An 18,691-nucleotide genomic window follows, 5' to 3' on the forward strand; every position below is an offset into this window, starting at 1 on the left:
ATTATATTATATTACATTACATTATATCATATTATATTACATGATATTATATCATATTATATTACATTACATTACATTATATTATATCATATTATATTACATTACATTATATCATATTATATTATATTACATTATATCATATTATATCATATTACATTATATTATATCATATTACATTATATTATATTACATTACATTATATCATATTATATTATATTATATTATATTATATTATATCATATTACATTATATCATATTATATTATATTACATTATATCATATTATATCATATTACATTATATTATATCATATTACATTATATTATATCATATTATATTATATTATATCATATTACATTATATTATATTATATTATATTATATTATATTATTTACATTTACATTTATGCATTTGGCAGATGCTTTTAGCCTATATTTATTATATCATATTATATTATATTACATTACATTACATTATGTTATGTTATATCATATTGTATTTATTATATTATATCATATAATATTATATCATATTATATCATATTATATTATATTACATTACGTTATATCATATTATATTATATTATATTATACTCTCTCTCTCTCTCTCTCTCTCTCTCTCTATAATAATTACTCTATAAGTTGATTTTAAAAATGTATTATCTAGTGATTAAAAATGCCTGATAAGTCTATCTTGATCAGTCTATCTAGGACCGTGTTTTTCTTTTTTGGATGAGAAAAGGAACTATGGCATTCAGCACTGTTGACCCCATGGGTGACGTCAGAATTTCCAGAATATAATTAAAGGAATATTCCGGGTTGAATACTACTTAAGCTTGTCAACATCATTTGTGGCAAAATGCTGATAACCACAAAAAATAATTTAGACTTGCCCCTAGTTATTTAAAAAAAAAAAAAAATGCGGTTACTGCTAGGCACTGGGGGGCCAGTATATAAACGCTAAAATATACACCGTTTTATAAGTATAGCAATGAGATGTAAACATTATTCATGTTAACATTATTTTAGCGTGATAAAATCACTTTCTAACCTTATCTGTGCCAAGTTGTATATAATACCGGGACTACAGGTTTCGTTGCATGGCAACAGAGTTGTAATATTGGATATAACTTTACAAATATAAGATAAGATATCACTTTCATCATCTTGAAGCTATACTTTTTAATGTTTACTCAGATTGTGATAGATTTTTTTACACAATGCACTGTTTTTATAGGAGACTGATTTGATTATTCTCACAGATACAGAATACAATTTTTACAAATTACAAAATGTATTTATTAAGTATGAGTACATTAGTTTAATTTAGTTTTACAATGTTTTATCTGATTTTTCTTTTTTCTTTTGTGTATATTAATCATAGTTTACTTTATATTTGGTATATTTTCTAATTTCCTGCAGTTATCTTTATGACACTTATATTTTCTTGGTGTACTTATCTACACAAGATAAAAATGGGCTTGATTTTACACTGATGTTGATAAATGCTCATAGTAAAATTAATTAAATAAGTAAATGCTATTCACCATAAACAGTATACAGTCCAGATACAGAAAATACACATCATCTCATCATCATAACTGGATGGCTGAGTTTGCTTTGAAATTATTGCAAATATTGACAAGGAGTCCTGTTAGGGCACATTACCCAGCTACTGCGCACACAATAATCTTAATAAACAAGCATGTACATAAATATTACTCTGTAGTATACACACTCTCAAAATCCCTTAATGACAAAACAATGTAAAAACAAACACAGTGAGCACGTCAAACAGTGAAAAACCACACCAGTGTTCAGTATTGTTCAGATATTCAATGAAATATCCCTGAAACATATCCAAGGCAAATATATTTTATCCAAAATATTTAGGTTTTTACCTTTTTGATTTGTAATTTGTAACAATTCTGTACTGGATTTTAAAAGGTGAGCTCAAACCATAGCCATGTTACAGTAGCACCATGCATCAGCTTTAGAAATAAATAAATAAATAGCTTTGGATGCTTCACATTTCCAAATTAGGGTGCAATTGTTACACCTTAAAAGGCCTAAAATGAGTTTGGATAACACTTCATATTTCCTTATAGGGTTAGGATTAGTTTATCAAATTAAAGGAATATTCCAGGCTCAATAAAAGTTCAACTGTCAACATTTGTGGCGTAATATTGATTACAACAGGACAATATTGTCTCATGTCTCAAAAATTGGTTGCAGTAATTTTCCATTGTTAGTCCTTTATTATAAACACAATTCTGCGGTAATCGATGCAACAAACTATGTCAGTTGAGGTTTGTATTGAACCCCGAACATTCCTTTAAAGAGCCTAATTAACTATATCTGCAAATCAAACATTTTATAAAAACAAACAAACAAACAAAAATATGTGAGAAGCTATTCACATAAATTGACCTATCCTTTAAAGGAGTTATTAAAATAAATCAGAGGAAGAGAATCCTGGCATATACTAGTACAAGCAGATAAAAGCAAATACTCTAATGCTGATTTATCTCTATCTGTATCAGACACTATATGCCAAAGAATGATAATCCAGACCATAGCCCTTCATGAAAGTGAAGTTCTGAGAGAATATAAGCTTATCAGAACACAGATATGAGAGGAACGTTGTGCTTTTATCTCCAACCAACAGCAAATTGATTTTTTTATATTTTTATTTTTATGGGGTATGTTCGGAATGGCATACTTCCATACTACACGTCCTATTTACAATGTACAAAATGTTAAATTTTTTATGCATGGAATAACCAGATTACCTCCAGTATGCAACCAGAACACATGGCGTGGAATACTGTAGTGAACACCAAAAATTCAATGTAATCGACTTGACCTTCCATTTCCAGTATGATGAATGAACCATTAAGTAATGTCAGCTTTTATTTTTAATCTACTTCTATGCTTATTTTTACATAAAACTGGATTAAGCAAAATAAGTGTATTTATTTATGAGATTAATTGAAATAAACATGCTTGTAATGAGGTCACTGTAGTGCTACATATGCTGTACTCTTTCACATACTATTTGATCAAATATTATTACTTATTCAGTATATACCGTGCATTATGCAGCACAGTAGTATTCCATTCCGAACATAAGCAAAGAGCAAGAGTGAGAGAGACACAGAAATCAAAACAGATAAAAGTGCAATGAAATTAGGGTCGCCAACTGTCCTGTATTAGCCAGGACTTCCCGTGATTTGGCCAAAATTAATATATCCAGAGTTAAGTCACCAACTGAAGAAGGGACAATAGGAGACTCAGACTGGAATTGGGGCACCTCCCTGGTCAGATGGTGAAACATCCCATATTGGACCCCCCCCCCAATCCCTATCCTGGTCAGACAGAACGTCCCGCATTGAAGCGCTCAAAATCCAAAAATTTGCATGGAGAAAAGTTGGCATCCCTAAAAGAAATGTAAACAACAACAACAACAACAAAACAAGTTCACACTTTTTCCCCATATCAGAGTTATTTTTTGTTTCTAATGCCTTGAAGCAGCAGAGTGTAATTGCGTGTTTGTACTATCTGTGGGTGTATGTGCGCAAACTGTGGGTGTATTGTATGTTTACAGTATAAAATGCCGCAAAGCGCAATTTGCTATTTTCCTGAGAAATAGGTCACTGCGCTAAGATATTTCAGCACCATGTCTGTTTTCAAAGTCTAACAAAGTCTAAACTCAGTCACTGCATCAGCAGTTTGGAGATTCCACCAGCAGGTGGTAATAAAGTACATGTCCAAACTCCGAAAGAAGCTGGTGAAAGAAGTTGGAGAGGGTAAATAGTTTGTGTCATGGTCCTGTCACTCTGTCAGTCTGGGTTTTTGTCTGACAGGACCGTGGCATTATCGTCCCATGTCTGTCTTGTGTTTCATTGTCTATCTTTGTGTGAGTGCAAAGTTTCGGTTGTATTCCCTGCCGTGCGCTCTTCGGTCAGTCTTGTTTCATGTCGGGAGCACGGTGTCTGGGTCCTGACTTCCTGTCTGGATCGTTTTCGGGATCCGGACACTCGTGCTCCATGTCTGTCTGTTATTGACGTGGGTGCATCACGCTTATGTCATCTTGGCAGCATGCACTTGCGTCAATAGTTTGTCTGGCTCTCACGAACATGGGTGTGCCTTGCGTCATGCTCGCGTTGCGTTGCGTGCCCAGGTCGTGAGTTGTCTTCATGTTGTGCTGAGGTTCGGTCACTTCGGTCTAAGGTGTCGGGTGTGTGTGTGGCCGAACTCCCACACAGGTGTCCTGTCTTATTTTTGTCGCCTGTTGCATGTATCGCGTGGCGTTTGTCTCGCGATGTACGCTCAGGTTTCGTTTAGTGTGAGAATGTGTGGCATCTCTTTGTTTGCCGTTGCTACGCATTCTCTCGTCTTGTTTGTTGGTTGGCACGGGCGTATATTGCCTTACTGTCTTGGTGATGTGTGCTCATGCTCATGCTCATTCGGGTGTTTTGTTGTCTTGTGAGAGCACATGGCTTTGTTTTGTTCTGTATCACCGTGTGTCTCTCTGTCCTATGTCATACCCCGCCTCCTTGTTTGCTTATTATTTGTTCATTTGCCTCACCTGTCCCCTGTTAACCCGTTTGATTTCTCTCCCTATTTTAGTCTCCTCGTGTTAACTGTCCAGTGCCAGTTCGTCTTGTTTCCAGTCTTGTGTGCTTATTTGTTCCAGTCGATCGGTGTCATCAAGTCGGTCTTGTGTGTGTTTGGTCTTGTCTCAAGTCGGTCCTGTTCCCAGTTCATTCCCCCATCCTTGCCTGGTCTGATTGGTCCTGGGTCAAGTTCTTCTCCAGCCTGGATTATATTATTCCCCTACGGGGTAGTTTATGATTGTTTTTCCCCTTTTGGTTATATTAATAAATCCTTTGTTTTTTTAAACTTTTGCTCCTGCCTCTGCATTCTCTGACAGTTTGGAATTGGGGAGGTCGTTAGATAAGATTTTTTGATCACTTCATTATTTTTATTATATTTTAATTTAGTGTGACGTGTAATTTGAATTTAGAAATATTTTTATTAATTTATTAATTATAAAATGTATTTCTTTTTTAAAGCAAAATCGACTGGTAGAAGTGAAGTGCATGAAAAAAAAAACAATCCCTCGATCCACAATCTAACCTGGAAGGCTGATACAATCACTGTTAATACTAGCCATTATTTGTGTGTCACTTCAACACAAACACTTCAATTTTATTAACAATACTTATATTATCTATAATGTTAACGGAGCCTAGATCCAAATCCTGAACAACATTTTTCCGTGCGTATAAAAGGGCCGTGTCACTGTCATAGAAATATGCAATTTGTCATTCAACAAGGACACAGTTAAAGCACAAAATAACGTAAGTGCATATTTCTGTCCTTTTAATTAATTGCATACAGTCAATTCACACTACCAATTTTTTATGAATATGTTGTCTTTGTTTATATCACTGGTGCTTGTCAGGGAATGGACTACATAATAGGATGCAGATGGTGCAATAACCGGAGAAGAACCTCAGAATTAAATTGCACTTGACCCAGCCCATTAGCGCTTTGTGTGCACAATTTCACCAAACCCACTTGCGCCTAGACTTACCGCATGCTTGCACTAAAATACCAAAACTTAATGGCCATGCCCACTGACTTTTCACATATGACTTAAAGCATAGCACTCTTAATATAGGGCCCTGTGTCTCTGTGGCGCTATAAAAATTCCTCTGTTTATTTTGAGCGGCCCGTCCAGCCCGACACAACAATGACTTAACCAATGGCGTTGAGTTTGGGGCAGGACTATCTGTTTGTTTGATCAACAGCAGACCTGGGATGTATTCCTAAAACTGTCTAAAAATAGTGTTTATTTTTGCAGTTCTGTTCGATGGTGCTAGTGGCACAGAAATTACACACTTCAGCTTTAAATATCCAGGTTCAAGTTTTTAAGCTGCATCTGCTTGCATTTTATATATTAAAGCTTAAGTTAATTTGGTTTAAATCCTGCGTCCTCTTCCAGACCCCTGCGTGAGAGAACGACCTGCCTGCGGGGGCCTCTGATGTGGGTTACAGAACTCTCTGGAAGCCCTTGTCCATTCAGTCCGGGTGTGGAGGTGTAGCAGGGTCCGGCTCGGCTAAGAAGCCCCCTAACAAGACCCCTGTGCAGCCCACCATCTGTGGAAATGGGACTCAGCTCGTCTAGAGTTTCTAGACCAGTACCAGAACCGAAACTGAAGGGCGTCTCGTGATCCAGCCGTGGGTTACTGGAGCTGCTGGGCGATTGTGGGTCGGCACTGAAGTATAAGGTCGAGCTGGATTCGGTAGGGCAGTAATTCGGTTCAGGACTGTCCCCGAACACAGACTTACCCTCCGGCGAGCTCCTCTTGCACTCCGAAGGACTCTCCATTTCTAGACTCTCGTCTTGATCCTCCTCCTCTTCGTCCCTGGCTTCACTCACGCTCTCAAACTCCTCTCTGGAGTCGGACAGCGGTGCCAACGTATCATCCCTGCTTTCGGAAGTGGACACACACCCGTCCTCTCCGAAATCTCCCTTACGATCCATCACCAGTATTCTGGACACACCCCCCGCTCCGTATGCCCTGTTGATTTTCGAAAGGTCACCGGTTTTCAGGGCAAGACGGATCAGGAGCCAGTGATGGTGTTGGCACGCACCGTCCGGTTTTACACCGCAGCTTCCAGGATGCTCCAGCAGAGAGCCAGGAATTCCAGAAAGAGACAAAGAAGGGTGAGAGGACGGGAAGTAGACAGGGAGAGGGGCGGGTGGAAGACATTTGTCTCCCAGAGAGATGGATGAATCAAGCGGCTGAAGAATCTCACGGCCGATCTGCGCTTGCTGGCGCAGACCCTGAGAGATTTCAGTGGATTTGGGATGCAGGAAACGATAGTACAATATCAGCGAGGTCAGACCTGAGAGAGAGACAGACAGAGAGAGGGAGATTTCAGTAAGCTCAGAAAGAAGGTCCGACTGTGTCGCATTAGTGTCGCTGGGGAAGCTGTGGCGGTTAAGTCAGTCACTGTTCAGCACACCAGTCTCTGGATGGATGTTTATCTGTTAACTGTTGGCGAAGATGTTGAACTGCTATAATGCTTGGATGTTTTCTGTTAGGGTTTTTGAAGCTTATATTGGTTGTCGCGCTTTAATGAATCGAACATTACTCATGTGTTTACCGATCGCGATGTGTTGAATAGGCTATGTTTTCCTCTTAAGTTACTGTAACATATTGACTAATATTCATGACTTCTGAATATTTTATAACATTGCTGCAGTTTCGAGGTTCCATAAGTGTGAGTGTGCCGCTGTTTTCTTATTTCTCTTACCCCAGTCGGCAGTCGCAGAAATGTACAAGTTGTTGTCATTTTGTGGTGTGTTAAAACAGAGTAGGCAAATTAAAATTGTATCTGTCCCATTGAATGTATCTCAAGTTGTTTATAATGTACAGATTTCATAGCACAGTAATGTACGGTAATTTGTTTAACATGTAAACATATCTTTATTACTTAACTTTACTTCCAGAGAAACGATTAAAGAAATGGTTTATTATTGTAATTGTTATATTGCATATTGCTTCATATTATTTTCATGTTTAATAAAGTATATTTCATCCCCATCATTATTGAATCCTTGTTTTGTATTTTAATATTACAGTCTTATTGTTTACAGTACACAGACCTACTACTGTAGTATTACGATTCAACTGCATTGTCCAATGAAACTGTAGAGTTTGTAATATAAAAATAAAGTGTCCTCAGTTGAACTCCAATCAGCCATATCACGAGATTATACACTTAAATTGATATGTGTGGTACAATACAAACATAATGTGAAGTGGATAAAAAACTTGAACAATCCTATTAAAATATGTAATTAAGATTGCTGTTTCTCTTCTTCAAAGCAAGTATCTTGGTTGTTTAAACGAATAAAATAATATCAATATGAAAATAGCATGTCATGACTGCTGGTGGATATCTCTGGAGTGATGATCACAGGCAATGTCCAGGTAACCTCACACCATGAGATTAATCCACTAGAAGAGCAGTGGCGAATCACAACTCACGTAAAGTGTTCCTCCGCAAGTTGCCTGCAATTTAAGGTTTCCACCACAGATGTCGCTAGAGGTCCCAAAGTTCAGTAGTGCAGCTTAAATTCACTAATTACTACTTTCTTAGTTTGCTCTACACTTTTATTTAATATCATTTAATTTGACATTATTTGTATTTTATCTTGCACTATTATTGTTTTAATACTACTTGTTTACTCTGTCTGATATATTTCATAATGTGTTGTTATTTATGTTATTTATTGTTACACTAATTTCATTCTACGCAGCTATGCTCCAGATGCTTTGGCTTTTGTACAGGCTTTGTCAGTAGATTAACTAAATCATTTTAAAATACATTTTTACAACAACATTTTTAAAATTCTTCACAGCTGGACTACAAATGTTGATTAATACAAAATAAAACTTCTTTCTCTCTCTCTCTCTCACAAACACTTACCGAGTAGAAAGCTACACAGAACAACAGTGGGGACAGTCAGGCTATCCCACGATGCATCAGTCAGGAGGCCAGAAGCAGCCAATAGCAGTGTAGCATTTTCCAAAAACATCACCTATATAACAGAGAAATATCACTCATGATAACTCATGTGATAGTTAACCCAAGAATGGAAATTCTGTTATCGTTAGCTCAACTTCATGTCGTTCAAACCTGAGATATTTAGCAGCATCTAACGATCATAAATGTACTCCATACGACATGTGCGCTACATTATGAAGGTATACGATAAGAACAGAGCAAAATTGAAGTCTTCCTCCTGCATCAGCTCTTAAATCTCTCTCATAATTGAGCATTCAAACCTAGCGCATCAGTCAAGAGACACTAGAGAACCAATGATGTCAAACATCATGACGTGAAAGGTGAATGTTTGCAAGTGTAAATGAGATTTCAGAGCCATGGCAGGGGAATTTCAGTCCCCAGTCTCCATTTGCTTTCATTGGCAAAGAACAACTTCTGCTAAACTTCTCTTTTTTGTGTTCCACAGAAGAAAGAAAATCAAACAGGTTATAAAATCGAATTACATGAGTGCGAGTAAATGATGACAGAAGCTTTAGGTGAACTATACCTTCAAGTTGTTTTTTGTTTTTTTACAGTAGGATTCATATTCAGATTTTTTGGCAACAAATTGTTACAGTATATTGTCTATTAAATCTCCTATGTTTTTTTAAATGACATGAGCAGAATGGTTAAAAAACGTGTTTGTGTGTGTGTGTGTACCGTGTAGAATCCTGCCATCCGGAATCGAGAGGGGCCGTCCTTCACATTGAGAAACAGGAACACGTGCACGCCTCCCAGAACGAAGTTAAACACACGCCACGACCACTGGCCCACATATATGTCAGTCTGCTGGGAGACCAACCAGAGTGCTGCAATCAACCAATGAGATGCTGTACAAGGGAGGACGAGGGAAACAGAGAGGCCGTGACTCCGTGAGATAAAGAAATGAATGTGAATAAGATCTGCAAATATTCAAGCATCTGTCACATTCGGGTCTGGGTAGCTCAGCGAGTATTGACACTGACTGCCACCCCTGGAGTCGTGAGTTCGAATCCAGGGTGTGCTGAGTGACTCCAGCCAGGTCTCCTAAGCAACCAAATTGGCACAGTTACTAGGGAGATTAGAGTCACATGGGGTAACCTCCTCGTGGTTGCGATTAGTGGTTCTCGCTCTCAATGGGGTGCGTGTTAAGTTGTGTGTGGATCACGGAGAGTAGCATGAGCCTCCACATGCTGTGAGTCTCCGCGGTGTCATGCACAGCGAGCCACATGATAAGATGCGTGGACTGATGGTCTCAGAGGCGGAAGCAACTGAGACTTGTCCTCCGCCACCCGGATTGAGGTGCCACCACGAGGACCTAGTAAGTAGTGGGAATTGGGCATTCCAAAATTGGGAAAAAAAAAAAAAAAAAAAAAAAAGCATCTGTCACATTCTAGAGTCAATATTGAAAGGTGTTGAACATTGTAGATTGTATTTATCAATAAAATAAAACAGATAAGCCTCTACATTAATTAACTCAACACAACTGTTACTCTAGAATCACACAATTAAACCATGCTGCTCTGTCTTGACTCCATTTACTTTCACTTAAATTCAAGAAACTTAAATGGGAGAATATCATGAAGCCTGTCAAGAATATATTTCAACATCCGGGTCATATTACACCCCAAAACTAAGAGGAAGAAATAAGAAATTAAATGTTGCTTGAAGAAAATGAAGCCTATTTTTGCAAACATTAAGCAAACCCTCCCCTCCAAATAAATTTGCATTATCATAAAAATAAAAAAAAATCTAATTTTAATTTTTGTAATGCAAAAAAATAATGAAATATCATTTAAACTGAAACATGCTTATAATGGTAGAATTTGTTTTACTGCCTTTAAAGGAATATTCCGGGTTCAATACAAGTTAAATGGATAGTACACCCAAAAATGAAAATTCTCTCATTATTTACTCATCCTCATGATATCCCAGGTGTGTATGACTTTCTTCTTCACCAGAACACATTTGAAGAAAAATAGAAAAATATCTCAGCTCAGTTGGTCCTTAAAATGCAAGTGAATGGAGATTTCTCATTTGAAGCTCCAAAAATCACAGACAGTCAGCATAAACTTTATCGATATGACTCCAGCGGTTAAATGAATGTCTTCTAAAGCGACACAATCACTTTTGGTGCAAAAAAGATAAATATATAAGAACTTTTTTTAAACTCTAAATCATGCTTCCGGTCAGCAGCGGTATGCGTGTGTGATGTAATCACATTGGCATTTGAAGTTTGCGAGAACTGACGCACGTGCGTCACAGCTGGAAGAGCAGCGCTGTTTACAAGTGAGAAGGAGGAACGCTGTACAGAAGCTTGGTTGGTTTTGGTGTAGATTTGTATTTATCTGTTTCTTTACTCACAATGATGCATTTGTGTGATTATCCTGGATGTCTCAACCGAATGGAGAACGTGAGATTACGGCAACTTGAATACGTCACATGAGAGACCACTTGGACTCCACCCTCTCGTAAAGCCTAACGGAAGTGATGGTTAATAGTTAAAAAGTACTTATGTATTGATATTTTTTCGCACCAAAAGTGATCATGTCACTTTAGAAGACATTAATTTAACCGTTGGAGTCATATGGATGACGTTTATGCTGACTGTGTGTGATTTTTGGAGCTTCAAAAGAGAAATCTCCATTCACTTGCATTTTAAGGAACTACTGAGCTAAGATATTTTTCTATTTTTCTATTTTTCTTCAAATGTGTTCTGCTGAAGGAAGAAAGTCATACACACCTGGGATATCATGAGGGTGAGTAAATAATGAGAGAATTCTCATTTTTGGGTGAACTATCGCTTTAAGCTCAATCGAGAGCATTTGTGGCATAATATTGATTACCTCAAAAATTTATTTTGACTTGCCCCTCCTATTCTTTAAAAAAAGAAAACATCTGGGTTCCAGTGAGGCACTTACAATGGAAGCGAATGGGGGCCAATTTGTGAATGTTAAAATACTCACTGTTTTAAAAGTATAGCCATAAGACATAAACAATATGTGTTTTAACATGATTTTAGTGTGATCAAATCACTTACTAACCTTTTCAGTGTAAAGTTAGCCAATTTCACAACTTCGTTGCCATGACGATGTAATGTCAACAAACCCTAAAACATCTGTAAAAATGACAATTTAAACAACTTTACAGTTCAAATAATACATGAGTTTTAACAGAAGAATGAATGCAAATACTTCTATAAGCATCACATTTCTGCCTGTAAACTCTCCAAAAATTGGCCCCATTCACTTCCATTGTAATGTCTCACTGTAACCTCCTGTCACCTGCATTACAGTAATGAAAATTCAGAGGGAAATTGTGCTTAAATGTTGTGAAATCTCACTTTCATTTCTGTAATGTGAAAAATGAATGATATATTGTTTAAATTGAAAAGTGTTTATCATGGCAGTATTTGTTCTTCCTTAAATAAATGCTGATTTTAATTTTAAAAAGATAATTGTATATTACAGTTTTTTTATATTACATTACTTTTTAACTGTATAATACAGTAAAATTATTCTGTATTACAGTGATGAGAATATAATGAGTATCATCATCAGGAATAAGGGAATTACAAAAACAAACAAAAAAACCTAGACGCATTACGATAATGAGAATTTGGAAGGAACACGTGTTTAATTGTTATGAAAAAAATGTCACAATGCAACAAAAAAACAAAACACAAAAAAAAACATAATGGACCTAATAGCACATTTTCTTGCAAATCACTATCTCTCTTTTTTTTTTTGCTTTTGGGGTGAAATATAATCTGGACATGTTTTTGTGAGATTCACCCAAATATGTAATTGGTCATTTACAAACAAAACTGTTTTACCAGTGCTGCTTGCAGAACAAAGACCAAATCAGTTCTTTTGTCTCCTGGATTTGATTTGATCCAGACTCACCCATGACCCCGATGACCCAACAGCCGAAGGTGCGGGTGAACAAGGTGAGGCTGGTAAAGCGGGCAGCTAACATGCTTGTTCTCCACAGTAGCTGGCACAGCAGAGCCGCTGGTGGCATCTGCAAATGGCCTGGACGAATGAGACAACACGCCCGGCTGTAGAGCACCAACGCCCAGGACAGCGAGAGCAAACACACACCACCACACAGAGCAACTGCAACACACACAAACAGACAAATATACACAAATGAAGAGCTGATAATCAATCATCTCTCACATCTGCACTTACCAGCATTATAAATGTTCTGTTGACTCATCCTCCTCCTCCCTGTTAGTAAACCTTTTTTTTGTTTTGTTTTTTGAGGCAAGCCTCTCTATAACTCTCTTTTAGTACTGAACAAACCCCTTAATCCAAACTTCAGCGTGTAACTCATCCCGCACTGTTCACAGAAGAGACGTATGCTGCTATTCATTTTCTAAGCAATTAGACAAATTATATTTTTGCCTAGTGGGTGATAAAATGCATGTAAAAATCTAATCAATTTACATTGAAGAAGGGACCCAAGCCATATCTCGAGACCAAAATATCATAGAGACTTGGGGTGGGCTCTTTTGATTTGGCTCAGTATGTAACCACCTACTGAAGCAACCACCTTACAATGCCCTAGCAGCCATGCAGAACACCCTAGCGACCACATATGTAGCTTCAAAAAGCTTACCACCCACAGTATTTGCATGGGTAAGAACCACTGAAGAAAATGTTTTTTTCCTCTACTCCACAGTTTTACTGTTGCTCAGTTTAAAGGGATAGTTCACCCAAAAATGAAAATGCTCACATCCTTTATGCACCCTCATGCCATCCCAGATGTGTATGACTTTCTTTCTTCTTCAGAGCACAAATGAAGATTTTAAGAAGAATATTTCAGCTCTGTAGGTCCTCACAATGCAAGTGAATGGTAGCAAGAACTTTAATGCTCCAAAAAGGCAGCATAAAAGTCATTCATAAGACTCCAGTGGTTTAATCCATGTCATGTGAAGTGATATAATAGGTGTGTGTGAGAAACCGATCAATATTTATTTTTATGGTAAATCTTCACTTTCACTTTCACATTCTTCTTTTGATTTTGGCGATTCGCATTATTCGTGCAGGGAAGGGAGGAGAATTTATAGTAAAAAAGGACTTAAATATTGATCTGTTTCTCACACACCTATCATATCTCTTCACAAGACATGGATTAAACCACTGAAGTGTTATGGATTACTTTTATGCTGCCTTTATGTGTTTTTTGAGCTTCAAAATTCTGGTCACCATTAACTTGCATTGTATGGACCTACAGAGCTGAGATATTCTACTAAAAATCTTAATTTGTGTTCTGCATTAGAAAGAAAGTCATACACATCTGGGATGGCATAAGGATGAGTAAATGATGAGAGAATTTTCATTTTTTGGGTGAACTATCCCTTTAATTGACATTTTCGGGCCAACTTTGCAGCTTTGTACTGCGGTACATCTAACATTATTATAACAGCAGTATGTGTTTAATATCTTTATTGTTGTCATGTTGTCTTCATTTAGACACCCTAATTTTGATCTTCTATAGAACACAAAAGGAGATGTTAGACAGATTGACAGCCTCAGTCACCATTCACTTGCATTGCATCTTTATTTTCCCCCTGCAATGCAAGTTTATGATGACTGAGGCTGTCTTTCAGTGTAATATCACCTTTTGTGTTCCACGTAACAACATGACGGATTGGGACCATTATTGGGTGAACTCTCCCTTTAATTCTGTTTTCTGTTATTTCCGATTCTGTAATTGTAAAGCTCATGTCGTCAGGACTGACCGGGTGAGGAGAGGCCGTAGCCGGTAACGGTGAGCGCATATGTCTGCAGAAACGTCTGTGGTATTGTCATCAATAAGACCTCCAAAAGACGCAGAGCAGACGCATCCGCATGCTGCATCACCTCCTGCGCATGCGACTGCGACGAGCCCTGAGCTGTCCACTCACACACACTGCAGTCCCACAACCTGAAACAAAACACAAATTCTTGTATTCAATTTAGACTCTCATACAGGTGTACAAATTCTCAGGGAGTGTATATACCGTACTAAAAAAAAATTTACAGTATAGTTTGGATGGACTGTAAGGGGCCGTTCACACCGAATACGTTGTTGCGTTCGTCTTGCACTGATTTTCAATTGTTTATCTATGTATGTAAAAATGTACTAGACAGATGTTTTTGACTGTTGCGCCACGTACAGGAGCGCTGTATTTTTTTTTAATGCCATGTCAAGTTAAAAACAACTTCAACTTTAAAAAACACATCTCAAGGCACTTGCGGTCTGTTCTATTCATTGTGAGTCTAGCATTTTTAGTGCAAAAATGAGTTTGGTCTGAGCAGCCCCTAAATAAATTTGGATAACATTGTTTAATGCATAAATGAAAACACACACCGTTTGAAGATGCCCAGGTGAAGTGTGTGTACGATGAAATTGTGGCATATGTGTTTGTCTCCGTCTGCCCTGTACCACCTGAAACTCAACACCTGCACCAATGACCCCGGCAACAAGAGGGCAAAGGTCAGTCCAGCCAACCACAGCTCATTCTCCCATAGGTAGAACCCAACACAATACAGCACTGATGAAAAGGCAGAGAGAAAATACACAAATACAAACAGAAAATAATTTAGCATTAACTATTATTACATGGGTCTCTGGAATACTTGATTCTGATTGGTTTATCGCATCATTCTGCGGTCAAATAAGCACCAATTAACAATTTGACAGACTAAATATTCCAAAATACTTCAAATAAATACATATAGAGTATTTAAATAAAATAAATACTGCATATTCATTACACAACTTTCTAGAATACTTGATTCTAAGTGGTCAGTTGCAGCATTTTTTCTAATGACCATTAAGCTGTATAATTGACTGTTGTCCCATGCAACCAGTATCACTCATACCACTTTCCTCTCTCTTTCTTCTAACAAATAATTTCAAATCAATATTTCATGTTCATTTATTTTATTTATTTGGTAAGTAGTCGTGTCATAAGCACTTTGTGGGGTGCGGATCACCCTGTCTAGCTTTATATTGCGATAATGACAGGCGTACTGTACATTATATTTCCATTTTTGTACATGGATTAAAAAAAATGTTCACAGTTGCAAGGTATTTTATGAGATTATCTCATTAAAATGTGACATTTATCAGAGCAGACAAATGGGATGAGATTTTATCATAGCAAATCCAGGTTACACTCTAATTAGGATTCCTCCGGTAGGAGGAAACCTATTGTTTTTGTTAGTATTCTTATTCTTATTCTTATTCCTGTAGCTCTAAATTGCCCAATAACTCAAGATCTCCTTGGTAAAAAGTTTTGAAATTTGGCACATTGATACTACAGGCCACGAGTAACTAACACACCAAAAATGGCCCACGTGAGCCTATAGGTGGTGCTACAGGCCACGCCCCAATTTGTCAATTTTCAAAGTAATGCCATTTCCACCCCAAAAGTCCAAACTTTCTGAAACCTGGAATATATGCCTCATTTCTCATGAGGAACAAAAAAGCCTCTAGAACCCAACTCTTTGTGGGTGCCTTGTGCACCCCCACCCCCCACCCACCCCCCGCAAGATGCTGCCCAGGGCAACTGCCCATGTCGCCCATGCCTAAATCTGCCACTGCATACATCTCCAAGATGTCTGTTTTAGATCTTTTCTTCTGGAAAGCATCAAAATCTAATTTTTAAAAAAAACGTCTTAAAAAGATCAGATTTACAACCATTCTATATCATAAACATCTCAAAGACATCTGTTGAATGTCTTATTGACACCTGAGACATACTTATTGACAAACGTCTAATAGACGTATTGCAGATGAGCAAACAACAACGTAAAAAACACGTCTTCCAGATGTAAACACACACATCAAATAGACGTCTGGGTGATGTACATGTGCTATCAGGGTACAGACTAGTTAACAGTGTATAAAACTACCAATATACTACCATCTGACACCATCATTATACCATGGTACAACCACAGTACTTTTTAGTAATTGACACAATAGACAACAATAATTCTCCCATTATAATCAAATGTGCTTCATTGTAATGCATGTCACTCCTTGGAAAAAGTATGATGGCATTAACATTGTTTTTGTGGACATGGTACCATAATACCATGTTTTTTGGACACTACCTTGATATTTTTGAAGTACCTTATAGTTCAATTTAAATACCATTGGATGTGAATATGATAATCATTCATTAGTGATTCCATCACTTTACCATGATACCACCTTGGTACTTTCTTGTAAGGGCAGTATGTCGTGTATATACTGTTTAGTATACATCTGGATGGTGATGCATTGTAAGGTCACTCACGCGCCGCTCTCTCCACCAGCATCACGAGCGCGGAGGCAGCGAGCAGCAGCACGCGCCAGCAGCACGCGGCCCCGCCGCCGCATCCTCTCTGCGCCGTTACCGGCATCTCACCGACCGGGACGCGCGATTCCCCGGGACATCTTTGTGTTTGTTGTTGTCAGTGACGGATCCGGGTTCTCTGTCCTCCTTTCAAAATATCTGACGTCATGCTTTTGACTTTTAAAGAGACAGTAGTACGCACGCGATAGCAAAATAATGGTTCATTCTATTTCTATACAATAAATATATATTTTTTATTATATCTTATTTCTATAACTGTACATGTGCAGTCTCTCTCTCTCTCTCTCTCTCTCTCTCTCTCTCTCTCGTGTGTGTGTGTGTGTGTGTGTGAGAGTGTGTGTGTGAGTGTGTGTGTGTGTGTGTGTGTGTGTGTGCGCGCGCAGTTACAAACTGGTAATTACAAGGGTATTTTGCTGTAAATGCTATAGTGTCCCCATAATTCAAATCCCTTAAAAAACATACTAAACTATGTTTTATTAAAAATGTGAAAATGCAGAAAGTTTTTTGTGAGGGTTAGGTTTAGAGGATAGAATCTATAGTTTGTACAGTATAAAAATCATTATGTCTACGAAGAGTCCTCATAATGATAGCTGCACCAACATATGTGTGTGTGTGTGTGTGTGTGTGTGAGTGAGTGTGTGTGCGAGTGTGAGTGTGTGTGTGTGTGTGTGTGTGTGTGTGTGTGTGTGTGTGTGTGTGTGTGTGTGAGTGAGTGTGTGAGTGAGTGTGAGAGTGAGTGTGAGAGTGTGTGTGTGTGTGAGTGTGAGTGAGTGTGAGTGAGTGAGTGTGAGAGAGAGAGTGTGTGTGTGTGTGTGTGTGTGTGTGTGTGTGTGTGTGTGTGTGTGTGTGTGTGTGTGTGAGTGAGTGTGAGTGTGTGAGTGAGTGAGTGTGAGAGTGTGTGTGTGTAACTGATCCGGATGTTTACAAACAGAGACAGGATCATTCTGTACTGAGGGACAACACCAAAACTGTAAGTGATATGAGCTGGACGTTTTGGTAACACTTTACAATAAGGTAACTACATTAACTACATTAGCTGACACAAATTAACAATGAACAATAATTTTACAGCATTTATTAATCTTGGTTAATGTTAATTTTAACATATAGCCTACTACTAAATGTTTTTAATTCAAAAGTTGTACATGTTAACATTAGTTAATGTATTATGAACTAACATTAACTAAGATTAATAAATGCTGTAAAATATTGTTCATTGTTAGTTCATGATACCTAATGCACAGGGTTGGGAGAGTTACTTTTGAAATGTATTCCACTACAGATTACAGAATACATGCTGTAAAATGTCATTTGTAACGTATTCTGTTAGATTACTCAAGGTCAGTAACATATTCTAAATTACTTCTTCAGCACTGGTAGATTTTTTCACTTATTTTGACTATAAAAACTCTGCCAGTACAGTAAGACAAAATACACATGTTAAAAATACATTCTCTGAAAAACCTAAATATCTTATGCAGTGTTGTTTCTAAAACAAGATAAATCAAATTGATCTTGATTTTTACAGGAAAACAATACAAAAATTATTATCAAGAATATGATTTTTGCCCTAATATCAAAAGTCTTACTAAAAAAATAGAAATTATGATCCAACATGAATCTTCTTAATAAAAAAAATATGATCGTGCCTGGTAACATGTGCATGTAAAATGGCTAGAAATAGCATTTGATCTTAGCGTAAAGCTGACAATTTACCGAAGGTTTAT

At 37.4% G+C, this 18,691-nt stretch overlaps 1 protein-coding gene across 2 annotated transcripts; it reads right to left on the reverse strand.

Annotated features, from left to right (window-relative positions):
* Positions 1-1,192: 1,192 nt before the first annotated feature.
* On the reverse strand, positions 1,193-17,069 carry LOC127415748 (XK-related protein 5-like). 2 transcript variants are annotated; one of them, XM_051654625.1, is made up of 7 exons: positions 16,905-17,069; positions 14,966-15,149; positions 14,355-14,539; positions 12,511-12,723; positions 9,287-9,456; positions 8,510-8,621; positions 1,193-6,919 (listed from the first exon to the last, which is right to left on the reverse strand). In XM_051654625.1, exons 1-7 carry the CDS (start codon positions 17,008-17,010, stop codon positions 5,979-5,981), a joined length of 1,911 nt encoding a protein of 636 aa, XP_051510585.1. In that variant the 5' UTR covers positions 17,011-17,069; the 3' UTR covers positions 1,193-5,978. The 2 variants fall into 2 exon arrangements, with proteins under 2 accessions (XP_051510585.1, XP_051510586.1); XM_051654626.1 differs by having other exon boundaries at positions 1,194-6,919; positions 16,809-17,045.
* Between the last annotated feature and the right edge of the window lie 1,622 nt (positions 17,070-18,691).

Source organism: Myxocyprinus asiaticus, chromosome 25, assembly GCF_019703515.2.
Source record: "Myxocyprinus asiaticus isolate MX2 ecotype Aquarium Trade chromosome 25, UBuf_Myxa_2, whole genome shotgun sequence".
Lineage (NCBI taxonomy): Eukaryota > Metazoa > Chordata > Actinopteri > Cypriniformes > Catostomidae > Myxocyprinus > Myxocyprinus asiaticus.

Coding starts and splice junctions, on each gene's coding strand:
- LOC127415748 (XM_051654625.1), bottom strand. CDS start 17,010: ATGCCGGTAACGGCGCAGAGAGGATGCGGCGGCGGGGCCGCGTGCTGC. Junction 14,540..14,965: donor CACCTGGGCATCTTCAAACG/GTGTGTGTTTTC, acceptor GTTTTGTTTCAG/GTTGTGGGACTGCAGTGTGT. Junction 6,920..8,509: donor TCTGTGTAGCTTTCTACTCG/GTAAGTGTTTGT, acceptor TCTCTCTCTCAG/GTCTGACCTCGCTGATATTG.